Below are 27,818 nucleotides of genomic sequence, written 5' to 3'. Positions count from 1 at the left end.
GGATAATCGTGCACAGCAAGAAAGTGGGCCTAATCACACAGGCAAGGAAAGAGACCGGAGAAATGAGCGTATGTGACTAGACCAACACTCACAAATGCCACCCCTTCAGAATGAGACTAGCCCAGGAGGAGAATCTACCCACCGGCAAGAGACTAAGGAGCTGAGCAGAAGTCAGTGGTGTATTAATTTGGTACACAAAGGCAGACAGCATTGCAAATAAAAGGGGAAGAGCTGCAAGAATGAGTGGCAAGAGTGAATGTAATCAACCAGCAAGATTTCATACTATCTATGAAATCAGTGAGGACAGCGAATAAAGTGAAAGATAGTAGAAAAGGTGGCCACATTGGCATAGAGAGCCAGAGCAAAGATTCTAATATTTGGGGATTTAAACCACAGGAAAAGAGTGGTCAACAAAAGATACTTTTGGGGGATTTGAAACATGGAGAACAAAACTTATGGACACTAGACAAACATTTCCTATGTCACCCATATCAAGGACAGCATACATACACGATAAAGCACCTACACTACCGGGATCGTCTCAAAGTTCTAATGTAATGTAACTCCAGATTCTGGGTGTTTCTAGATGAGCCCCGGAGGCTACCTGAAGCTATCACACACTGAAACTGAAATAAGTTTATTGAGGTAAAATACACACAAAGGGATGAGGCAGCTCAAGCTATTCTCACCCCGTTCACATCATACATTGATCAGTGCCACAATACTTAGTGATATCAGTCGTAGAGTACTATTTGCCTAGCAGGGACCACAACCTGTCCCTGCTAGGCACTCCCACCTCAACCAGTCCAGGCAAAAGGAGTCTACCGTGAGGACCTCGTAGTTGGAGAACAGAAATAAAAATAAAAATAATAAAATAAAAACAGAAATCAGAATGAGCAAGAGGCGCACACTTTCTCTTGATGTCCACGTGTGTTCTGGCAATATTTCTTATACTCGGTGGGAGTATGTTCAACAACCGCGGACCTCAGATGTTTATACAGTGTTCTCTGATTGTGCCTACAATACCCCTGCTCATTACTGGTTCTATTCTACATTTTCTTCCAAATCATTCACTCCACTATGTTGTTATTTTACTGTGTAGATTTGGTACCTGGCCCTCCGGTATTTTCCATCTGTATATTATTTGATCTCACTCTCGTCTTATTTCTAGTGAGAACATTTGGAGAGCTTTGAAACAATCCCAATAATTGTGCTGGAGAGGGGGACAAGAAAGAACTGTGCCTACAAAGCAAGCCACGGAGAAAGGGCAACTAGTGCACCAATGTGCTAGTGGAATAGCTGGTCGCGCAACTCCCAGTGCACCCCCACCAGCCAAAACACTCCCAACCCCAGGGAGAACAGACAGCCACAAACCACTGGCTTACCTTAATCACCATGCTGCGCAGAGAGCCTTGAGGTGCTCTGAGAGTTGTGCTATTTTTTTTGTAATTAGGCTATATTTTAATGTTTTTAATGTGTTCATCACTGTTTTGAAATGAAAATGGTTGAGTTTGGAAATATTTTGACATTAACTTTACCTAAACATCTATAAACACAACAAAAATATGTCCTTAACAATTGTACTATGAAGTTTTTGCTGAAACCAGGTGCACAGTGCGGTGGGGTTAAGGGCGAGGACCAACCCTCAAAACACAAGGAGGCCCTTAAAGGAAGCGTATCTTTAATGCCCCAGACAAGCCAACCCTGACTGCACAAGGGTGGTACAAATAGATCGCACAGGGAAGAGAACCCTGAGCTCGTGCAACTCTAAGTACTTCTGACTCATGCTATGTAAATGTGTATAAAACAGCCTCAGAATAAGGTTGCCAGAACTGAAAAAACCAAAGCTATGAACGTAAACAGCTGATAATATAATTGAGCTCCTTATAACCTAATTGGGTTACAAATAGACTAAAGTGGCAAACAGTTGGAATGCAATTGAGCTCTAGGAAACCCAGCAGGCTGCAGAGTCCAACAAGGCAACCCTGCCTCAAAAGGCCCTTAACCCTTAAACTGCGCAACGCGCCTGCAGGCTCACGTCTGGTTTGCGCAACGCGCCTCCGGGTATTTGTATTTTTCACGTTCCATTCCAAACTCCCGCGGCTACATGGGGTTCACATCAGCTTCCTCAGGGCTCTTGTAAACAGACGCCATCTTTAAAAAAAATCGTGGTCCACATTCCCGGGTGTGGGAGCCTCAGTAGTGTGTGAGCAACCAAGGCTGGCGCTCGCAGCATGAGCGCACAGCACTGCTGTTCAGCATGTGACCACAGCATCGCCTAATAATGTCAAAATATATATATAACTTGTATTATTTAGCTATGATAGTGTTATATTAGAGCCTGAGTGTGATAATGACTGGGTACAATGTTCAAATCTCAGTGATTCTATGCTGTTCACGATGTTCACAGCGCTAGCCACAGCACCACAGCATTATTTCGTTCATCTAGGAATCTTCAAATGATTTCTTAGGTTCCTTTTCAAAATAAACGTGTGGTCAATTATTCATTTACAGGAATTAGTGACCAGGATTGTGATAATAGCAGGATTGTGGTTATAATTAGCGTTGTGCGTAGTATTGTGGAAGGAGGAATTTTGATGAGGGAGGGAGGGAGGGCGAGAATTGAGGTAACCTCATCGTGTGTGTGTGGCTGCCACTCTTGCTTTGCTCACCATACTAGCTTAGTTGTTCACTATGGGCAACACATATGTACATGGGTATATATAGTGTGTGTATATAGTGTAAGAACAGCAACAGGAGAATGTTGAGAGGAGCTATTTTGGTGAGGGAGGTGACGTAATCGTAGCGTCGTCTGCTGTGTGATTTTTCATGCAGTGTATGGTGGCCACTGTACTGTTTGGACACAATACCGGCTTACTTGCATAGTTCTGGTAAATAAAACATGTAGATAGGTATATAGACCATGTGTAATAAGAACTATAACAATATGGTGGGAGGAGCAATGTTGGCGAGTAAGATGTTGGAGTGAGGGAGACTGACTGGGTGTGGCTGCTCTCACTCGAGGTGTTCTGAATGTGTTCATGGCCAAATGCTCCTATTGGCCCATACGAGGCAGCTGCTATTGGCCCATACGAGGCAGCTGCTATTGGCCCATACGAGGCAGCTGCTAGTGACCCAAATGAGGCAGCTGCTATTGGCCCATACGGGGCAGCTGCTATTGGCCCATACGAGGCAGCTGCTATTGGCCCATACGAGGCAGCTGCTATTGGCCCATACGAGGCAGCTGCTATTGGCCCATACAAGGCAGCTGCTATTGGCCCATACGGGGCAGCTGCTATTGGCCCATACGGGGCAGCTGCTATTGGCCCATACGGGGCAGCTGCTATTGGCCCATACGAGGCAGCTGATATTGGCCCATACGAAGCAGCTGCTACGCTGTGTTCTGAATGTGTTGATGGTGAATGTATATAATGTGTGACAGTGTATAGTGTGTAAATAGATTGTATATATACACAAATTAGCATGATACATAGTAAATATGTGCTGCATATGTGTACACAAGTTTCATGCACGTAACACAGTGTCTACGGACAGTACGGATGTTGTACTGCGATATTATAGTGTACGTGTTCATTATACATTGGATTGGCACAAAAACAATGAAAATGTATTTGGAAAGGTGCGCAAAAAATGAACGAAAATATATTCGCGGCAACTCGCGCGCCCCGCCCCGAGCGCCCCACCGCCCCCGAGAGCTTATGGCACAGGCGCACGGGGAATGATGACGTCACGCCCCAACTTCCGGACCCCATAGCAGCCAAAGTAAGTACAATTTCGACTTTTTTTTTACATACCCATACTGAGGGAAGGGTTTTTGACACTTTAAAAAGAAAAAAGAATTTTTTCCAGAGAATTTATTTCCTGCGCACTGCGGGGGTGTCACATTTGGAGGCAACGCAGTTAAGGGGTTAACAAACACCACTTAGATGACGAAAGGAGACTGGAGTCAGAGCAACTAGGACCGCACCAAGGCACACATCAGATAGAACTGAGGGTGGGGTTGATTCAGCAGACTCAGTATGCCTCCCTCCCCCCCCCCCCCAAATGAGGGAGGGAGGTAGGGGACAAACTAGCAGTCACTAGTTTCACAAAATTTTGGTTTATTTTCATTGTTTGAGGAGTTCTTTTGGTAAGTTTGAGGCTGTGATCTAACTTTTAAATCATGCAGTAGCTTGTTTTGGGTCACCTAACTTGCAGGGTGCTTCCTTCGTATGATTAAACTTTATATGTGAAGTTTTCATAGGCCATCGCTCCCTGCACCTGTGAGGACCAGGTTCTGGATTCTAGTCCCCAGTAGGTCAGCAGAACTCTACGATTGATGGCACCTGATAGTATGGCACTGATCAGTGTATGATTCTGGACTCTCCCAAAAAATCTTAATTCTCCATTAAATGTACAATAACTTAGGATGTATCTTACTTGTGCACTATCAAGGCCACAATTCATGGCCAAAATATTTGGCAGTGTTTTATAGCGGCGCCATTGCTCAATAGGCTGATATCTTGTACAAGAGTCGCACCAAGCCTGTCTTGTCTGCTCGAGACTCATACTTCGTTCCACCACTTTGGAAAACGAACAGCTACCTGCAAGATTTTAAAGATGAAGCCAGTTATTAAATAATAGTATACAACATTAGAAGGAGAATATTGTACATAAATACAAGAATACTTGCCAAAATTATGCATACTGATTTATAATAAAAGTGAAGCAATCACTTGCCTTTTCTGTCAAACAAGCATATGTGAAAAGGTTTAGGATGCCCCTAAAATACACAAAGGCCATCCTCTTGTTTAGATAGTACTTAAAGCAACAACGTGGACCATTCTACATACAGTATTTGTGGACCATTCTACATACAGTATTTGTGGACCATTCTACATACAGTATTTGTGGACCATTCTACATACAGTATTTGTGGACCATTCTACATACAGTATTTGTAGACCATTCTACATACAGTATTTGTGGACCATTCTGCATACAGTATTTGTGGACCATTCTGCATACAGTATTTGTGGACCATTCTACATACAGTATTTGTGGACCATTCTACATACAGTATTTGTGGACCATTCTACATACAGTATTTGTAGACCATTCTACATACAGTATTTGTGGACCATTCTACACACAGTATTTGTGGACCATTCTACATACAGTATTTGTGGACCATTCTACATACAGTATTTGTGGACCATTCTACATACAGTATTTGTGGACCATTCTACATACAGTATTTGTAGACCATTCTACATACAGTATTTGTGGACCATTCTGCATACAGTATTTGTGGACCATTCAACATACAGTATTTGGACAAAATGGACAATTAGAAAGTAGAATTTAATATTGAATTTGAACAAGCCAAAAAAGGTTTCATATTTAAGTTGCTAATAAATCCTAACCCAACATCTTAGGCCCAATACATACTATCCGAGGCCTACTACATACATTTACAGCACTATACTAGGCCTAGCAATATTTAAGTTTGTTTTTTAGCTTTAGTTATATATAACATGTGTATATAGTGAAATGACAGCAAAAACATTGTTTGATTTATCTTAGAATATAATACATGTGTCACCGTACATATATGAACGCCATAATTTTCCGCATAGTGATATTTCATACATTTAACTATATAAATTCCAAAAATTACACGCTTTTGAATAATATTATAGTAAAAAACCAGAGAAGAAACAAATGAGACATTGAAATAAGTGCCGCTCCATGGGGTGGCGGGGGCGAGTGTATCCCCAGGTGCCTACTCACTCACCGCACATTAATTGCTCAACTTCTCAGGGACATCAAAATTAAACTATGTCGGATACAATATTTTATTTTAGTTTCTCGTGAGTAGAGACAATTTTAACACTATAAGAATATAATCTTTTGGAATATTTTTTGGCACACCACGGGGGGGACGGGGGGGACGGGGGGGACGGGGGGGGGGGGGGGGGGGGGGGTCGTATTTTAATGCAGCTCAGTACAGTGGTTAAGTATGCTGCTCTGATGGCAGGTGTTGTTAATGTGTCTTGGGCCATTATTCAGGTGCTTGTTTTCATGCAAACAAGGGGATTGTCAAATTAAACTAAGCAACAATGCATGGGTTTAATACACTCTTCACCACTCTATTACCAATTTGTTATGAAACTGAAATATTAATTACTATTAACTGTAAAACTTACAAAACACTAACCCTCATTAGAATCAGGGAAAGTAAGGTTAACAAGTAGTGAAGTTGTGTCTTTATGGATTTCATGGTTGCAGCGGGTACACTTGTTTATGCTGACCACATGCGACCCAAATATAACAGCTACTGGTGAATACTCCCTCTTGTCTTGACTTTCAATCCTCTCTCCTGCCTCATTTTCTGAAATCATTTAAAATAAACATCTATACTACATTAATCTTTTATATAAATAATAAAACAGTGCACAAACAATTACTCGAGTAATATTTATACAGTATTGTCAGGCCAGTTAAGTGTTCTTGGCTGAACACATTAATTATTCCAATCTAAACAGTCAATTTTAGTCTCAAATGTAAGATACAAACCCAATTTTTCTCATGAATAGATTGCAATGTTTATCGATTCAGTGAAATATAAAACAGAAGGTACGGAAATGTCCTTCATAATCAGCGAAATATTAAACTACCACCAAGATGAAAAATGCCCTTCGTAGTTAGTGTAATATGATACAGAAGTTAGGGGAAAATGCCTACTTTGAGTTTTAGTTGCCAAAATAGATATAATACAAAGCTTACAATTTAAGAGATTCTCACTTTGCGGGTGAAATATCATAGAGTCAATTAGAATCTTTGCAAATTTATTTTGATTAAATTTTTTGTATAGCTTATTACATTGCCCTAAAAAGTTAGAAGGGTTCTTTTGAGTACAAAAATGCCAGCATTGAATGCAATGAAACTTCTCTTTCTGGATGAGCCTCAGAGGTTCCCTGAAGCCATCATGCTGAGATTGCTCCATGCAAATAGATCACATCAGATGCCAGAGTTCAGTTTGGCCTACCCGGGACCTGGCCCCTTCCTCACAGAAGTGCAGAGAATGAAAGACAATTTGCCACCACACTGGGAAAGCATCCTGTTCTCAAGCTGATGAGCAGCCTGCAAATTAACCCGGTAGGTATGGAGGGAGGGAGGGAGTGAGTCAGGGAGCCACCGGGGCTCATCCAGAAACAGGCGTTTCATTACATTCGATGCTAGGTTTCTGGAAGAATCCGTGGTTTCCTGTGGATAACTAACCACAGCGAACAAAAACAGGATTTTCCTGGGAGGAGATGTGACATGCACTAAAAGAAAGGAATCCAGGCAATGATTGTGTGTCCATGGCAACACGTGACCGACTGGGACCAGACACATTAACAAATACTGGGCCACCAGAACCTTGTTAGAATGTTAAAAAATCCCTAGCCCAAATATCAGCCAAGGACATGTTGTACCTGGATTGTACCTGGAGAGGGTTCTAGGGATCCTTCTACTCCCAAGCCTGTTCTGGGACCAGATTTGACTTTAAGAGTGCCTGATTCAATAGAATAGAGCTTGGAGCGATCCACAGACCCACAGTTGGTTTGGCACTTCTTGCACGAAAATGTCTAATTATTCCTTAAAGTCCACTTTTGTTCTAGTAATCTTTCTTATACTTGCTGGGAGGATATTGAACAGCCATGGACCTCTTAAGTTCATGCGTTCTCTGATTGTACCTATGGCATCTCTGCTTTTCACAGGCTCTACTCTACATTTCCTACCTTATAGTGCACTCCAGTTTGTTATTTTATTGTGCAAATTTGGGACCTGACCTTCCAGTATTTTCCATATACAGTATAGTGCCAATATTATGTGATACCACTCTCTTCTTCTTTCCAGAGAACTTAGGGGAGGTGGGGAAGAGGGGAAAATAGGAGTGGGGAAAAGGGGACAAGGTGAGAGAGAAGAAGGGATAGGGAAGAGAGGAAAAGGAAAAGGGAAGAGAGGAAAAGGAAAAGGGAGGGGGGAAGAGGAAAAGGTGAAAGGGTTATGGGGGAAGAGAGGAAAAGGTGAAAGAGGGAAGGTGAAGAGGAAACATTGAAAGAAAGGGGAATGGGAGGAAAATGTGAGAGGATGAGGGGGAAGAATGGAAAGTTGAGAGTGGGGGTAAAGGGGATGGGGAAGAGGGAAAATTTGGCGAGAAGGGCCGGAAGACAGAGGGACGTTAGGAAAGGGGTAATGAAGAGGGGTTGGAAGGAGAGAGAGAGACTATCCTAGGCACTGCCAGGTACCCCTTCTAGTAACATACAAGTACAGTACTTACTAGCGAGTTCTTGCTCTTCCATACTGGTGTCTATTGTCTGGCAGCTCATCTGAAACAATCTCTCATCCATGGAGTCAACATGGGAGTGATCCAATCTTTCCTCAAGTGTTTCTGTATGCAGCTGTTGCAGCACAAACCTGTTCCAACTCTTCATAACCAAACAAAAGGAATGTATCAATATCTTGCTCTATTGAAATAATAAACACTGTACTTCCACTCAAGCATCACTCAAGTGTACCAGAAAACCAAAACCACTTTGTTACAGTATTGTTGTATTATCATTATATTTGGTTGCAATATGAAATAAAGAAGCCTTCTGGTGTAGCATGCCTGAGCATTTGCTTATCTCAAATTCAGCGACGAAAAAAAATAAAATAAAAAAATTATTATTATTTTAAAAGGGGGGGGTTCCACCTCTGGTTGCATTTGTAGGACCCTCGACCTCGAAGAAGACAATATGCAGCATCCGGGGAAGCCTTGTGGGGCACCTGCATACACTTACATTGTCACACAGATACTCATGCAGGGAAATTCTTTACAGTGAGATCTGGATACCAGAATATAATCTACTGTATATAGATATGACAGTAACCGGTTACAGGGAGGAGTAAGTTTTTATATTAGAGAGGACCTTGAATACTCAGCTCCTTAACCACCAAGCTGTGCTGCCTTAAAATATGGCATTCCCACTGTGCACCAAAAATAAATTCTTTGCAAAAAATTATTTATCTTTCCAAAAGTGTTAAATACCTTTCCCTGATCACATTGTTGAAAATATTGCACAAATGTACTTTGGCCATAGTGGTGTCCAGAAAATGTCGTGTGACGTCACGGCTCGGTGGTTGCCAGTGAAGTGGAGACGTGGACTCCCGGAGCCAGTCGCGCGTCAGCTTCAACAGGCACGAGTTGACAAATATTTTTTTTTGTTCATTTTTTTTGCACAATTACAAATGCATTTTTGTTTTTTTTGGCTAATCTTATGCATATTGAACAGGTTTACAATATTCAGACAGTAGAACATCCGTACTGTTCAAAGAAACAGTGTAACGTGTATCACAAATGTGTCCACAAAAAATTTCTATGTAACATGTTCAATTATGTACATTTACAACTTTTTTACACACTGTACACTATTACAGACTATATACATCACCTTAGAACACACTTAGAACTGTGCGAGTGTGTGATAATCAGTGAAGCAGTCGACGGGGCATAAGGCAACTTTGCCCTCAAAGCACAAAGTGCAGATGGATCTTCGCTTCTGTTCCCTACACTGCTTTTTCTTGCAAACAACACCGACACGTTTTTCCTTTTCTCGTGTGCCTGTGTTTAGCAAGTAACTAAGCTTGTGTACAGCCAGAATTTCTTTACCCGAGTCTGTCAGGAACTGTGTGAGGCAGTGTTGCTGGCACCCCATGTGGCACAACACTGCCCTCCACCCCATACTTCAGTGAGAGTTGTGACACTAGAGCAACATTGGATGTACGGATTGGTGGTCTCTTGCCAGATTTCACGAGATACATGTTGAAACAGTTCAGCACTGTAACATCAACCATCAACGAGGTGGAAAAAATTTCTTTGTCCACTTCACAGATTTTTGCAACCACTCGACGGCACCAACCATCATGTCACATTTATCTACTAACCGCACATTTACATTGTAGTCAATGACACAATCAGGTTTATACATTGGCAACCTTGTTGCAAAGTTCACTTTGCCACTGTCCAACATGGCACCAGTGTGAATAGTTGTAAAATATTCACCTCGTGTTTGTCCCTCCAGCGCACTGATAACATTTGATCACACTTTTATAGCTGGCATTTCCCTCCTGTTGGCCTTGACAGTGCCACATACCCCAGTGTTGTGGTGAAGGAGGAATCTGATTAGCAAGAGACTGGTGTAGTAGTTGTCCGTGAACAGGATATGCCCCTTGTTCAGCAATGGTTCCGTGAGTGTTTTTACAACACTGCCTGAAGAACCTGTGTGGATCTTGACCTGGTATATAAACGTCTGTACCAGAATACAATATCATGTACACAACAATACCAGTTTCAGTCACATAGCAGAAAGAACTTTAGTCAAAACCTGTGCTGCTTTGATGGAACGTACTGCTTGAACGCCAGTTGTCCCTTGAAGAGGACTAGCGATTTATCTATCACGACATTGTGCTGGTACAAAATAGTGGCAAAACTTTCCTCTCAAATCACCAAATACTTTCCGCACTTTTCAGTCTTTCATGTCTGTCTTCATTAGCATTGTTCTGAAAGTGCAGGGCACCTGAGAAGCAGCAGGAACCTATCATGTGACATGAACCTGTTGAACAAGGGGGGTTGGAAGAAGGCTGTTTTTGTTCCAATAATCCCGGATCACGTGTTTATCTGCATGCCTCATCATCATGCACAACGCTAAAAAAACACAAACATTTCCTCATAAGTCATGTTTTTCTAACGTGTCAATTGCGAGGCAAATAAAATTCCCAAGTCAATGAGTTCCCGAGCGTATTCGCTCGTCTCTGCAAAGAGATGGTCTATGAATTGCTGATCAAAATATGCCATAAAATAATCAATTTCATGCATATCACCACCAGTATAGGGAAATAAGGGTGTAACACCAACATCAGTATCATCAAATGTTGGAATTTGTGGGACAAAATTCTCACAATCCTGCCACACAACTACACCAGTATTTTTGGTTTTGGCACCAACACCACAACAAGAACCACCAGCACGGGCGCCAACAACACGGCTTTATCGTCTTGTGCTAGAGCTGCGTATGGGTACAGGAGATGCCAGGAGATGAGGGCTTTCTGCATACTAGTAGTATAGGCATACAACGAACACCTGATGTCGAGGGCGCAATGTCGTCATTGTCCTCAGGCCGTGTGACACGCTGTGCTTGCCTCGTCGTGTTGTTGGGGCAGCAAAACCCTACCTAGTAACACCATAGCTGCTTGTATTCGGTTTGTCAACACTGCCTGTATCTGAACTATGTCACTGAACCCCGAAAACGACTCGTCACACGTAGAATCACCCAATAAACTCACGTCAGGTGACAGATGGTGATGGTAACTCTAGCAGTGTTGACCCAGGGCGGCGTGGGAGGCCAGGCGAGGCACGTGTACTGTACACACTCTCGACATCGTCCACCGTATTCTCCCCATCACTCGTGTCAGACCTTTGTTTCAGATCTTTCTCTGGACTGTAGTCTAAATCATCGGTAATGGGCCCATCATCAAACAATATGTCCCGAATTTCTTCCGAGACATGTTTTTGCAACACGACGGCTGACCGTAGACCGAGAGCTTGTAGATGAGCATCAGACATGGTTGCTACCTTGAAACGGAGGCTCCCCATGGCTATAAGGCATGCTGGGAACTTTTTTCAAAATGGCGAACAATCACTGGAGGTCTCAAGCATCCATTTCGTACCCGAGTCACCGCACGCCAGTTTTGAATCTGGCGCTATACCTACGACCGCCCCAAAGCGTTCTGTGCACCACCGATCTAGCGCCTCAAGGCGCTCTGTGCAGTGCAATGGTTCACTCTATAAATGAGGCAGTAGAAATACTGGGAGTAAAAATAGAAAAAATAAACTTATACTGTAATTCTAATATATAAACCACCAGATGCAATGGTTGACGAATTCAGAGAAAAGATAAGGAAAATACAGAATAGCCTCGATAATCTGGCAAACCCAATACCCGATATTACTGTATCTTCATAGAACACTTCAACCTGTCCAGTCTAAAATGGAGAATAGCAAACATTATTATTACACCAGTAAATCTATCTGGAAATAACCAACCACAGGTCAGAGAACTCTTCAGATTCTGTGATGAATTTTCATTTAATCAGCATATAATGGAGCTAACTAGAAATGAAAATATTCTAGATCGTTTGTCTTCACAAACAATGTTTGTTTGAAATGAAGACATAATCAGGGACATTACAATCACAGATACCACATACTCCTGGTCGTGAGAAAATTTGTCATTGAATCCGAGTAGTTCACTGACCTAGGAAAATAGGAAAACAATTAGACAATTACTATTACTGAGGCCAGTATATCCCAAGAAGCCATTATTTTCATCATATTGAACTTTGTGCTCAATGTCCTGTTTAATATTTTCCTTAAATGCTCTGTGTATTAGAGGTTTTATTTAATATGCAACCTCTTTAACTACAAATAATCCATTGTATCATGTTCTTATGTATGCAATAAAGATCAATAATTGTTGATCTATTAAATGCAGAATAACCACATTTGAAAAGTGTGGCATTTGCTAGAGCACTTTCAACCCAATCAGGCCTTTTACTATTGCAAAGGCCAAACAGGGTTAAAAATACTACCAAATATTTCACTATACAAACATGGTTATTATGCATGTTCTTATGTATATTTAATTAATAAAATTAGTATTTTATTACTATTATAATTATTATATGGTTGGGAGTGTGGGGCGGTGTGCCACCATAGTGGCAATTGGAGCAGTTCTAGGGTTAAAAGGCAAATAAATTTGACAAATATGGCAGGAAAATACAGTGAAGGCCTTCTTAAACTAATTGGGTTAAATGGATGCATCGATATGAAAATGATAGTTATTGTCACTCCTGATTTATGTTATTTTGGCTAATATGGATTTGTGCAGATAACATAGAAATTAAACATTTCTATTTGTAATTTACTTTGTGATTTGGTATAAAAATATGCAAATATTTGTTCAGTCATTTGTACTTTCACAAAATTATTAATTTTGCTTCACAAACAGAAAAAAGAAAAGAAACTAGTTAAGATAAAAGCTTGGATGCAACTATAGGTTTCAGTTCCAACTAATTTGAATAATCAGGACTTCACTGTATTTAGTTACAGATGTAGCTGGTGAGAAAGAAACCCTAATTATTTTTTCAGGGGGCATAGATAAATACAAATACAATTTATTACCATGTCAGTCTTATCCTCACCTGGATCTTTGATGCAAAAATAATCTTTGCTCGATTGTCTTGATCAGAGAGAGTAAGACCCATGGCAGAAGCTTCAGGAATCGTTCTGAATGCTCTCAAAAAATTTGAAGCATGACAAGGTATTCCTTGTCCCATGCTGACATCAAGCATGTGGAATAGGAAGCCCAGCTCGCACACTAAACAGAACTCACGTTCACACAAGTGAGACATCATCAGAGCACGAAGGGGAGCTATATAATAAAACATCTGGAAAAAAAAAAGGTCATCAAAAGAAAACACTAATTTGTTCAATATTATATTTCATTACAGTACTGTATATTAAATGATATTTTTAAAATCTTGATAACAAAGTTTTGAGTAGCACATAGGCATATTTCACTTATTAAAGGATACATGAAGACAAGTAAAAAAGCTTTTACACTATTTCTGGGGGAAGCCCCTTGGTGGCTCCCTGAAGACTTCCAGCTTCTCAGTCACATCAGCCACAGGCTCCCTGTTGGCCTACCACAGCCAGACATAGGGTCCCATCACAGTGGCAGAGAGCAGGGACTGTTATACCCTCACCCACACCAGGCAAACAACCAGTAAGTAGACAAGACAACACAAACAACGGCATGTTCGGGAGAATGAAGCACTCACGCACCCAACACACACACTACAAAACATTCACTCAAAATAAAGTGGATTACTCAAAACTGATTACAAAATTGTAAAAACGTAGGTAGTAAAGCAGGTGGAAAAATTATAGACCGATAGCTCTAACTTCACACGTGAAAATCTTTGAAATAGTACTAAGAAGTAAGATTACAAAGCCCATGGAATCCCAACTACGCAACCCCGGGCAACACGGGTTCAGAACAGAGGCATTTCTGCTTCTCACAATTGTTAGATCACTATGACATGGCCTTAGATGCCATGGAAGATAAGCAAAATGCAGATTAAGATGTAATGTACAAGAGACTTTGCAAAAGTTTTCGATAAATGTGACCATGGTGTTATTACGCACAAAATGTGCTCAAAAGGAATTACTGGCAAAGAGGGAGATGGATCTTTAACTTCCAAGCAAACAGAACCCAGAGTACAATAATCAACAAAGTAAAATCCAGATCTTTAACTGTTTAAAGCTTAGTTCCTCAAGGTACTGTAATTGCTCAGGTGATTTCTCATATCCTCATATCGAATACGGATACACTGGTTCTCTGGGGAGGGGGGGGGGAGGGGGAGCCCCCTTCAGCTTCCCGGAGCTACTTAACCAAAGATAAATACAAGGGAACTTACCAGGGAGCACCTTCAAAGGACCAGACTGCGACTCTTATGTCAGGCTGCATGCATCCGCTTCGAACAGCCTGCTTGATAAAACCAGCAACTAGGAGGCCTGGTCAGAGACCAGACTATGAGGACACTGATACCCAAAATCATCTACAGATATAGTAGACCTACAGGCCTTGCCTGTAGGCCTGCCTAACCAAAAGTACTACCAGTACACCCCCTCACAGTAAAGTTTTACCCCAATGTCTTAACTAAAGATACAAAAAACATACTATACCTGTATCATTGGATTACAGTAGGAATTTGGAAGAGACATGTCAAGTCCAGAAAAGCTTGTTCGGTTGTATTGGTCATAATCAAAGTCATCCATGCCAAGCTTGCCATACTTAATCTCAATTTTTCGGTATCGCCATGGAACATGAACTGCAATTCCTTCTTCACTTCTCCCAAAAACATTTTCATTTGCACTAGATTTCTGTCCTTTTGCACGACTGAACTTATATGGTACCTAAAAAAAATGGATATAAAGTTAGTTTATGTAGTAAATTACATAATTTTTAAGTATTCAAACACTCAACATAAAAATCACTGTGCATTACTATGCATGCACGAGTTTAGTTCCAATAAGCAGTTAAATCTTTTAAACAAAATCAGACCAAGTTAATATGAAAAGTGACTTTACAGAATGTTCAAATGAACAGGATCAGGATAATCTGGACAAAGTACCATTATGCAGTGGTGCAGCAGGTATTTTGTTTCAAAACATTCCTGGTTGGTCATAATGGTACACACAGTGGAGAAAAACACAATATAAGCCTACATGACAATGTAAAGTTCACTCAAACACTCAGACTTTCTGTCATACTTGCCATGAAAAATATTGCATAATTGTACTCTCACTAAACCATTTATTTTGCAGCTATTGTACATGCAAAACTAACCACCCCCTGACTGGAGTTACAGATACATGAAATCTCCATTTTCCATTAGGACACAGTAATCTACAAGCTTTCCCTCATCTATTTGTTTTCTAGAAGTGCCTCTTAGACTGCCTCAAATTTGCCTGCATCATGTATTTCTTGGGGCCACATTTTGCCGATTTACCAGAACAGATTTGTGTGCAGCTATGCTCTTCACCAGCACAAGGACGGCTGGTAGCAAACACTCTAGACCTTGAAGAGCCTTCTCATTTAATAGTTTCCTCTTGAGGATATCTAGATTTTCGTTTCCTGGAAGACTCCAGCTCCTACACTACAGTGTAGAATACCAATAATCTGGAACCAATTGGCCCCTATGGCTGTACAGGTTAACTGAAGGCTGTCAGTAACAGAATTTTGGGCAGCTCCCCACATTATTTTTGCTTAACTCCTGACTTTTTTCCAGATTTTCTTAATTGATTCTTGTGTTAATAATCATTCTATTTCTCAAACCTTCAACTTTATTAAAGGTGATGTGTACATTTGTTTGGACAAGAAAAATTTGAAAATTTTAACAGATGATATTTAATGTCAAGACATTCCCACACTTAGACTGTATAGCATAAATTTGCTCTTATTTTTTCTTGGAGTTAGAAACGGCTTATTTTCTGGCGGTGAGAGCTGTTGCGGCTCCCTGAAACTACAATGCTGATACAGTGCCAAACTACAAGGTGCGATTAGTTGCACAGTTCTTTTAGGCTTACCAAGGACCAGGCATCAAAACCTGGTTTCTCTCTATAGAAGTGCAGAGAGCAGTAGCACTATGATAAAATTGCCAGTGAATTTTAATCATGTCCACCACCACTGGAGAAGCACCTACTAAGTTAGTAAAACAAAACAGACCACTGCTGGTTATAAGGAAATATTGATGCTTCCAAATTGCTAAAAAACACTCCAATAACAATGTCAACAAACTATCAAAATCATGAAACTAGCACAAGCTTGTTTGCCCCACTCACCCCTTTCATATAGGGAGGAAGAGGGAGGCAGAAAAGATGAGCCATCTGCTCCACTCTCAGTTCTTACTGATGGTAGGTAGTGGCTGTTTACTCTAAGCCCTTGTCTCCAGTTTCCTCCTTAAGCTACAAGGTAGATTTTTGCCTTTGTGGCTAATCCAAAGCAGGTTTGTGTTGCATGACCCAGAAGTATTAGGGTGTCTGGAGTTGCATGTGCACAGGGTTTTCTTTCCCGTGTTCTTCCTAGAGCTGCCTGTGCACTGTCAGGGTTTTCTTCCCTGGAGTGTTTGAGGGTCCGCTCCCTTAGAGGGTTTCCTTGCTTGTAATGATCTTCGTTCCAGGTAATTTTTTTTTTTTTTTTTTTTTTTGCTTTCCATCTTCCCTGGAATTGGGAGTGAATTTTGGCTGACAGGGCACACTACAGTTCACATGACCTAATCACTGCATGCAGAGGTAGTCCTTCTCAGCCTCTGGTGAGCTGGAATGGTATACTTTTACCCGTTCAAGTTCCCATCCAACTATTCCCTTTGTCTTTCGATACAAGAGAGAGACAAATGCAAGAGAAATACAAGAGACAAATACAAGAGACAAATACAAGAGGCAAATACAGTGTTTGCAGCCCTAACAGAAACCCACACAAAGGACTACCATGATGGTGAAATATGGATCTCAGAGTACAATCTTTTCAGATGTGAGAGGAAACACCGGCTTCAGGGTGGGGTCAGCCTCTACATCAAAGACACACTCATCTGTACTGAGTTGCTAAACACCTCAAATGATATGGTGGAAGTGCTGATAATCAAAATAGAGATTTTAAATGTAGTTATTGTCCTTGTATATAAGTCACCGGAGGCAAACCCTCAGCAGTTTAAAGACCAACTAATGAAAATAGAACACTGCTTGGAAAACCTCACAAATCCAGCTCCGAACATCATCCTGCTTGGGGACTTCAACCTACGGCACCTGAAATGGAAGCACCTGGCTAATACAGTAATATCAGAAAGAATACCAGGAAGTAGCCTAAATGAACAGGCACGTGCAAATAACCTGCTACGGATGTGCGACAGGTTTGCCTTAAACCAGGAAATAGTAGAACCAACTAGGAAGGAGAACACGCTAGACCTCATTTTCACTAATAATAATAAATTGATCAGGAACATAATGATTACAAATACCTGTTACTCAGATCACAACTTAATTGAAGTTATGACAATCATGGGGAATAGACCTTCAAAACCAGTCCAGATTCCCGGTGGAGGAGATTTCAGCAAATTAAACTTCAATAATAAACAGATAAACTGGGAGCAAATAAACCAGGACTTCACAGTAATAAACTGGGAAGAACAGCTAGAAAATGCAAACCTGAACCAGTGCCTGGAAAAAATAAGCTCAGTAGCACTAGAAATATGTTCAAACCGCATACCTCTAAGAAAAAAGAGGAAGAGATGCAAATTGGAAGGGGAACGTTGTTCCCTATATAGGCGAAGAAAACGAATTGCGGAACAACTTGAGAGTCGCACCCTATCTCAAGAACGGCGAAGAAGGTTAGATAGAGAAATAGAAACAATTGAACGGAAGCTACAAGAATCATACAAAACCCAGGAGAGGCAAAGAGAGCAAAAGGCCATCAGTGAAATAGAGAGAAATCCGAAATATTTTTTCTCCTATGCAAAATCAAGATCAAAAACCACATCTAGTATCGGGCCCCTGCGAAAGGGAGATGGAACTTTCACCGATGACAACAAAGAAATGAGCGAGCTACTGAGGAAGCAGTACGACTGTTTTCAGTGAGCCATTAAACACACTAAAGATTGATAACCCAAATGAATTTTTCATAGATACGATACCAACATCAAATCATATATCAGACGTCACCCTATCCCCACTGGATTTTGAAGAAGCCATAAACAGTATGCCTATGCACTCTGCACCAGGCCCGGATTCTTGGAACTCCATATTCATAAAGAACTGTAAAAAACCACTATCGCAGGCCCTCCACATTCTGTGGAGACAAAGCCTAGATACTGGCATTATTCCTGATATACTAAAAACAGCAGAGATAGCACCACTTCATAAAGGAGGAAATAAGGCAGAGGCAAAAAATTACAGACCGATAGCACTAACATCGCACATCATAAAAATTTTTGAGAGAGTGCTAAGAAGTAAGATCACAAAATACATGGAATCACAGCATCTCCATAACCCCGGACAACATGGTTTCAGAACAGGGCACTCTTGCCTGTCGCAGTTGCTGGACCACTATGATATGGCATTAGATGCTATGGAAGACAAAACGCTGATGTAATTTACACAGATTTCGCAAAAGCTTTTGATAAATGTGACCATGGTGTTATTGCACATAAAATGCGTTCAAAAGGAATTACCAGAAAAATAGGCAGATGGATCTACAATTTCCTGACCAACAGAACCCAATGTGTAATAGTCAACAAAATAAAATCCAGCCCATCAACCGTGAAGAGCTCAGTCCCCCAGGGTACTGTGCTTGCTCCAGTACTTTTTCTCATCCTCATATCGGACATAGACAAGAACACAACCTATAGCACTGTATCATCCTTTGCAGATGACACTAGGATCTTCACGAGAGTAGACAACAGAGGACACGGCGAACCTCCAGTCAGATGTAGATCAGGTCTTTCTATGGGCTACAGAAAATAATATGGTGTTTAACGAAGACAAGTTCCAGCTCATGCGCTATGAAAAAAATGAAAATATAAAAACGGAAACCACGTACAAAACTCAGGCAAATCATAACATAGAACGAAAAGGCAATGTAAAGGATCTGGGTGTAGTCATGTCGGAAGACCTTACCTTTAAAGAACACAATAAAGTAGCCGTCACAACTGCAAGAAAAATGACAGGTTGGATAACAAGAACTTTTCACACTAGAGATACTATACCGATGATGATACTTTTCAAAACGCTTGTGCTCTCTAGAGTGGAGTACTGCTGCACAATGACAGCACCTTTCAAAGCTGGAGAAATTGCTGACCTGGAGAGCGTGCAGAGATCCTTTACTGCTAGAATCCACTCAGTAAAACATCTAAACTATTGGGACCGACTAAAGAGCCTAAAACTGTACTCCCTTGAGCGCAGGCGGGAGAGGTACATAATAATTTACACGTGGAAATTAAAAAAAAACATAATATTACATGACATAATTTACATGTAGAGTGCTCATACACCACCGCTCCCTGTGCCTATCTGAGGGGACCAGGTTCTGGCTTGTGGTCCCCGGTAAGCTCAGAACTCCATGTGACTGATGACCCCAAACTAATAAAGCACCTATCAGTTCAATTAGCTTCAGGGGAACCTCCAGGGCTACCCCTAGAAAATTATGTATTCAGTAGCTTAAAGACTTAAAACAAGTAAAATAAATGAATTTCAAACTTCACCTGGTTCCTTTTTTTGTTATGCAAGTTCGGGGCATAACCAATAGAACCAACAATCTTCATGCTTTGAATAATTGCTGCATCAACAGGTGGTGTTGGCCTGAGGAGAAAAAATGTGTTCAGCCAGTTATCACAACAAAAGCTAAAAAAATTGTAGTAAAATTAAAAAAAATACAGTACTGTATGCAAAAAAATCCACAAAGAAAAGGTTAAAGTGAGCGAGTCTGGTGATGACAACGGCCTTGATCGGCCGAAACGTTCGTCTCCCTTTTCCATTTCCCTGTGGATTTTCCGCATACAGATCAGAGTTTTGTGATCGTCAATTGCAACAGTACTGTATATTCTATTCTTTGTAAAAAAAACTTACAATAAAATGTACAAGTATTTGATATATAATACAAATTTGGCATCATCTTAGCTGTATCTTAGCTAAGATAGAAGAAGCATCTTCTATCTTAAAAAAGATAGAAGATGCAGAGGATTGTGATGACCTTCAAAACAGTCTAGATAAAAGAATTGCTTGGAGTGTCAAGTGGCAAATGGAATTCAATGTGAATAAATACCATGTTATGGAATGTGAAAATGGAGAAAATAGACCACACACACAACTTACAGATTATGTGGAAAGGAATTACAGAAATTTAATAAAGAACGAGACCTAGAGGTTGTTTAACTACTGCACTGCGCAAAGCACCTTTAGGCGCTCTGAGAGTTGTGCTAGTTTTTTAAACCCTTGTGTTGCTAAGGGCTATTTGGCCATTGTCACCCACAGTCTCTTAACAAAAAAAAAATTCTTCTAAACCTGTTAGTGTTCCTTGATCATGGAAAAAATAATAATAAAATCGTAAGTGGCATATTTTGCCCACTATAGAGCGAGGAAGTCTGGCAAAAAAGAAGCGCTGACTCAGCGTGCGTCCGAGGTGGTCTGCTCAGCCCTAGCTGTCAGGCAGGAGTGACCACAAAGAGATAATTACCTAATTATTTCAATGACCGATTGATTTTCCTTTTTTTTTTTTTTTTGCTGTAATATTATTCAATAGTGTGTGTAGTATGATATATTTTTAAAATAAAATGTGTGAATCATCGCTGTACTCAAAATTATGGTGTGCATATTATTGATTCAATTATTGTGTTCATAAAACAAACAAATTCTTTGTCAGTTATTACACTATATACACAGGTTATGTATACGTATCTGCATGTTTTGTTGATGTGAACTGCCAGTGCACTGCCACTAAGTTGGTATTGCAAGTCAAAAAGCAGGGAGGTGTGGCCACCACATCTGCCAGTCAGCCTCTCACCACCACTCCCTCAGTGACTCCTCACTCGCCCACATCCTCCTCCCACCATACTGTTCTTGCTTTTATTCACTATATACAGATGTTATATATAAGTATCTACATGTTCTATTCACCATAACTGTTCATCTAAGCTGGTATAGTGCCCAAACAGCATAGTGGCCACCCCTACCCAACATGATAAATCATGCAGATGTTGCCACCTCCCTCACCAAAATGGCTTCTACCCCACACTCCTTTTGCTGTTATTACACTATATACACGGTATATATAAGTATTTACATTTGTGTTCACTATTACAAACTACTAAGTTGGTATGCTGAGTGGCAGTCGCAGCCAGTGGCAGCCTGTCACTTGCTGTCACTCCCTCCCGCCCTCACCTCACCTGACTCGCCACCATTCTCCTCCCACCATACTGTTTTTGCTTTTATTCACTATATACAGACATTATATACAAGTATCTGCATGTTTTGTTCACCATAGCGAACAACTAAGCTGGTATAATGAGTCCAGACAGTAAAAGGTGGTCACACAGAGTCAGTAAGACAATGCTACCCCTCTCCCCACCAAGATTACTCCTCCCACTTCAGCGCTAATTATCACAACAATCCTACTATTATCAGAATCCTGGTAAATTTTACCACAGTCAGGGGTCTTCTGTAATAATATCATCACTAAATAATAGCACATACATATATATTATGGCATTTTTTGACGATGCTGTGGTCACAAGCTGAACAGCAGTGATGTGAGCTCATGCTACGTGTGCCAGCCTTGGTGGCTCACTCAGTACTGTGGACCTCACACCTGGGAATGTGGCCCACGATTTAAAAAAAAAAATGGCGTCTGTTTACAAGTCCTGATGAATGTGAGCTGAACCCCGTGTATCTGCGGGCCGTATAAATCTTGCATAGTACTTGCGCAATTTATAGCAAGTTACTCAACACTTCATATGACGTGTTGCGCAGTTTAAGGGTTAATTAGGCTATATTTTAATGTTTTTAAATGTTTTCATTACTCTTTGTGTTTTGAAATTGAAATAGTCGAGTTTGAAAACATTTTGACATTAACTTTACCCGACCATTTGTAAAAATAACAAAAATATGTCCTTGACAATTGCACTAAAAAGCTTTTGCCAAAACCAGGTGCGCAGTGCAGTGGTTAAGATAGTAAACCGTCGCTGGAGGAACACAAAGAACATTGTGAGGGGAGCGCTAGGAGAGCAATAAACAATTTTATCACTGAAGCAGTGCAAGAGATTACATTTGGAAACTGCATAATAAAAGTTGGCAATGTATTAAATCCACTAAGCTTAAAAATTTAAGATGAAAATATAAAATACTATACTATTTGCAATAAAACAAACATTCACAAAATATTGGCACACACAAATAAGCATTCAAAAGTATTAAATCCAACTTAAGAAATCCTAACATTATTTATCAAGCATTAATCAATTCACCATAACCATTTAAATGACCAGTAAATTTCATGCAATTAAGTAAGTAATTATCAAAGAAGGTACCAAGCCATTAAGGCTATGTAGATTCATGCAATTAAAAAAATACAAATAATAGAACAGTACCTGTAGTGAACCTTCATATACTGCTCTGGCCAATCAGATAATAATGCACTGGTCGGATAATACATGGGCAAAGATGCTAATGAAGTCGTTTTATCAGTCAGTGGCAATGTCTGAGTTTGTTCAGGCAAGTCTGGCATGATAGATTCCTAATAAAAATTATATAATTAACATTATGAAATTATTTAAAATAAATTGAGCAATAATAATCATGAAATGCACTGAATTCTTAAATGGTAAAGTTCACAAAAATCCATATACTGTGCAGTACTTATTTTATCATTGAAACAAATGTTTGATATAAAATTAATTAGCAATGTCACAAAGCTTCTATCTCAAAATTAATACTACAGCATATATTCAAGAAAAAATCCAGCATAGACTGTAATGAAATGCTTCTTTCAGGTGCAACCCCAGTGGCTATCAGAAGCTATCTTGATGAAATGCCCATCCTTAAGGGTCATATCAATTGCAGGAGTTCTGTTTGGCCTCGGGAGCAGGGATCAGAGGCAGAACGTTGCCTTGCCTTCCCCCCTTACAGTGTTGCAGAAAGCAAGTGACAATTCATCACACTAGAAAAGCACCTAGAAAGTCAGTGAAGCTTTACAGACAACTGGAGGGGTACACAAAAAACAAAACCTCAAAATGGCCAACAACCCAAACACAACGTATTCACTAAAAACTACCTTCAACTCTTTAATACCACTAGCCACCACTAGGCACCCTAGCCCCAGCCCACAGCCAGGTCCTGTGACCAGCAAGTTCTGGAGTTGATAAAACAGCCCACCAATAAACTTGGAGGCAGGAGGAAAGGGTGGAAATCAGAGCTGCCAGGGTTCTCCTAGAAAGAGGCATTTCATAACACCTAATGCTGGGTTTCTGAAGACTTCCCCCTTGGTAGCTTCCTCAAGCTAATACCAAGAACAAAAACCCAGTATTGAATGTGATGAAAGGCCAATTTCTAGGTGAGCCCCAGTGGCTTCCTAAAGCTATACTCTGAGATGGTACCATCTACTAGGTCATATCAGCCATGGAGTTCTATCAGCCATTTGTTTTTGCCACCTCACCAGAGAAGGCAACTAGAAAAATCAGCAAGTCAAAGACTGGACAAGACTGGCAGTGCACTGATGACTGCCAGGCACAAACATCAGTCAATAACTGACCAGTGACAGCCCAGCTTCCCCCTCCCCCAATAAAGGGGTAGGTGTAACTAGCTTACAGGGGGCTGGTTTGACGAGGTTTTGGTTGGTTGTTTTCTTGTTGGGAGAGTTCTTTTGATATTGTTAGGGTATTGGTCTTATTTTTCAACCCTACAGTAGTCTGTTTTGATTTGCCTGCCTTTCTGGGTGCTTCCCTGGTTGATGGCAAGATGATGAACTTAAAATGTAAAGTGTTCATGAGCCAATGCTTGCTGCGCATCTCTGAGGGAGCCAGGTTCTGCCTCATTGTTCCCAGTAGGCAACAAGAACTCTCTGACTGATGACAAAGAAGTATGGCACTTAATCAGTAAGCCAGCTTCTGGGAGCCAACAAAGCTCCCAGAAAAAACCAGTGTTGAATGTAATGAAATTCCAATTTCTTGGCGAGCCCCAGTGCCTTCTTGAAGCTACTACCTTTGATAGTGTATCATACTAGAAAGTTCTATCAGTCATAGGGATGAAAATGCCTACCAGGGACCAGAGCCAGAATCTGGCCCGCCCTCACAGAGGCACAGAGAGTGGTGGTATTTATGTATTAAATTATCCATGACTGGCACTCACCTCGCATGGCACCCAGAAAGTCAAACGGCTCCTGGCTTCAAACAAGACCGCAGCCTCAAGAACCGCAGAAAGAACTCCCAAACCATATAAACAAATAATTGAAGTCATGAAACTAGCACCAGTTCCTTTGCCCCACCTTCCCCACTCATTTCGGGGGAAAGAGGGAGGCAGACCACAGTCGGCCAGTTACCCTCAGTTCAGCAATGCACGATTCGCTAAGCAAGGATCCACCGCATCTGCCCCACTTATTAAACTATTCTACATTAAGAAGAAAAAGAAGAAAAAACAGAAGTAAGTCTCAAAATACATTATTAATAGAAACAAGATACCTGCCAACACCCACCAGAAGATAGAGTTGACAATCTGCTACATGTGCAAGAAGACTGCCAACTTGCTCATGATGAACTTTTCCGACACCAAGTGAAGTCTCTTGACAGACAATTATCATCTATGCCTTCACATGCCCACTTGGGGATTGTCAGCTCTAATGATCTCAATTCATAGAGAAGACAATAACATCTCTTTTTAAGGCACCTCAAAACAAACAAACACGGCCAATCAAAGAACTTCAAATTTTTACACACACACACACACACACACACACTGATCGTCACTCAAGTTATCCTGATCAACAGCACTGAAATAATCAACAGCTGCAATGACAATAGAAGATTAGCCATCGGCAAAGCACTTCATAACAATCTCTGCCAATTATTAACAGCCAGCTCACACTTGGTAACATTCAGTCATCTGGCAGCATATCCAGTACATTGCTCTATCCATCATAAGAATATAGGAAGAAAGCTGCAGGCCTATTGGCCCATGGATATTTTACTTCGCCTCATCCTCCCTGGTTATATATTACTTTGCTCAAATTAACTTACTTACATTTTGCCTTTGTTGCAGTCATAGGTACAGATAAAAGAAAGTCCCCTGCAAGGGAGGCCATCTAAATATATACAAAACTTTCATCATATAAATGCCCTCTAGAGCATCTCATTACAATGAATCTCCAGCTGCAATGAATTGCACCTGTTCCCATATAGTTTACTGAATTAAAGGTGCACTGTACTTTTTAACAAGTAATTTAGAACATATTTAACAATCCTATTTTTTTTTTTACCTTCAGTTAATTATGGGGCCGAGGTCTTTAAAATTCAACACATTTTAACCAAAAATAAAAAATAAAAAAATCTGTAAAAATCTTGTAGCTTCTGGCATAACTATTGTGAAAATCACGTCTCTTATATTAAATAATTTTTTTTAGAAATAAAAAACTAACCCGCCCCACCGCAAGTGTCAGCAAGTGTTGTCTCGTCATCGCATTCGTTCCTGATTGTGTTCTAACAATCCAACAATGACCAGTATGTCTGGTCAACAGACTTTAGCCACGTTATTGTGACTCATCGCCTGGTTATTTTTTCTGATAAAAATCTTTATATAAACTACTTATTTTATGCAAGAGAAAAACTTTATATAAAATAATACTTTTGGTCGTTGGTAACCATGACGTCGCCTGAGGCGAGAGAGGAAGGTATATGTGAGGTACTTTCAGTCAACACACGTTCATAGAGGGAGGTGGCATGGCATGGTAGTGCATCATTTCATTGTCTCACGCTGTTCCTGTGCTGTTTTAATGCTACTATTTGTTACTGCCATTATCACGATGAAGCACAAAACAAAATAACAGAAAAAGGATGAGGGAAATGGCACTACATGCCGTGAGAATCTCGCTGCCTCCTCAAGCCAATGCCACACACCCTAACCTCCTCCTTCTACCCACTCCTCACACACGTCTGTGCTGTTAGGGCACCGCCAGGCACTCTCCTGACAGATGGGTAGGAGTATATATCAACTACTGTATATATAATGTAGTATTATATATATGTAGTCATATATATATATATATATATATATATATATATATATATATATATATATATATATATATATATATATATATATATATATATATATATATATATATATATATATATATATATATATATATATATATATATATATATATATATATATATATATATATATATATATATATATATATATATATATATATATATATATATATATATATATATATATATATATATATATATATATATATATATATATATATATATATATATATATATATATATATATATATATATATATATATATATATATATATATATATATATATATATATATATATATATATATATATATATGTATGTATGTATGTAGTCAACTATATATATAATGCTAGTATATATCAACTATATATAATGAATAAAGTGCCTGAAATTTGTTTTGTAAACCTTAGCACCCAAATATTACTGCATACCATACAAACAAAAGATGGCATCAAAACACAGATTTTGATCAAAACTTACCATGTATCAAATTTTGGAACAAAACATGATACATCAGTGCCAATAAAGTCAATGTATTGAAATTAATTATAAAACATTTTTTTATAATTAATATTTATGTAGATATGTATTTTATACATGTAAATGTGAAATTCACATTCTTTTAATAATTTTTTTACATCTCAATCCAAAAAAACTTTAATACAAAATACTTTTTAATAAAATATATATTTTTAATAAATATTCTTTTTAATACAAAAATATCACACAAACCATGAAATTTGTTATACTGTACAAATAAAAGTTCACAATTATCATAAACAGTATCTGGAAATTATATTTTAAACTGAATTCTTAGTAATAATTTGGTTTTAAACTTACCTGAGAGAAATTATTGAATGAAGGTTTACTTCCGGATGTGAAGAGATGTAACGATCCTAAACTATCTCCAAACACAATGGCTTGCGATGAAGATGCAACATCAAACGTTGTAATTCCACTCTCGGGAACACAGTTGATCTGAAAACAGTACAGTACAGACATTTGTTCATATTTGTTGAATGTGAAAATCAACAACTGTATACTGCAGTGTATCAAGTTTGTTTCCTGTTTTTTCAGGAAACAATTTAATCATTTCTTTATTAAATTAAAATTAGAACTTAAAAGTTTAACCCTTAGGCTGCTAAACACATACATAGGTGATGGGAGTAACGTGTACCGCCATGCACTCATCATACATAGGCAATGTAGGGTGCCGTGTACATTTTAAATCTACACGGGGTTCACATCAGCTTCCTCAGGGCTTTTGTAAACAGAGGTTATTTAAAAAAAAAATCATGGGCAACATTCTCGGGTGTGAGAGCCTCAGTACTGAGTGAGCCACCAAGACTGGTGCTAGCAAG

General features: G+C 39.7%; 1 protein-coding gene across 8 annotated transcripts in view; it reads right to left on the bottom strand.

Moving 5' to 3' along the window:
• Nucleotides 1–27,818, bottom strand: part of PAN2 (PAN2-PAN3 deadenylation complex catalytic subunit PAN2) — a 74,656-nt gene that overhangs the window by 21,637 nt on the left and 25,201 nt on the right. For all 8 annotated transcript variants that reach the window (XM_045751322.2, XM_045751325.2, XM_045751327.2 and 5 more), the window contains 8 exons: nt 27,298–27,435; nt 22,786–22,931; nt 19,906–20,002; nt 14,837–15,067; nt 13,291–13,536; nt 8,330–8,477; nt 6,221–6,394; nt 4,441–4,604 (listed from right to left, as the gene is read on the bottom strand). In XM_045751322.2, the coding sequence (XP_045607278.1) occupies nt 4,441–4,604; nt 6,221–6,394; nt 8,330–8,477; nt 13,291–13,536; nt 14,837–15,067; nt 19,906–20,002; nt 22,786–22,931; nt 27,298–27,435 (1,344 nt within the window). The remainder of the gene's footprint in view (nt 1–4,440; nt 4,605–6,220; nt 6,395–8,329; nt 8,478–13,290; nt 13,537–14,836; nt 15,068–19,905; nt 20,003–22,785; nt 22,932–27,297; nt 27,436–27,818) is intronic.

The sequence above is a fragment of the Procambarus clarkii genome, chromosome 23, assembly GCF_040958095.1.
Source record: "Procambarus clarkii isolate CNS0578487 chromosome 23, FALCON_Pclarkii_2.0, whole genome shotgun sequence".
In the NCBI taxonomy this organism is placed as follows: Eukaryota; Metazoa; Arthropoda; class Malacostraca; order Decapoda; family Cambaridae; genus Procambarus; species Procambarus clarkii.
This window is presented reverse-complemented; position numbering and strand designations above follow the sequence as displayed.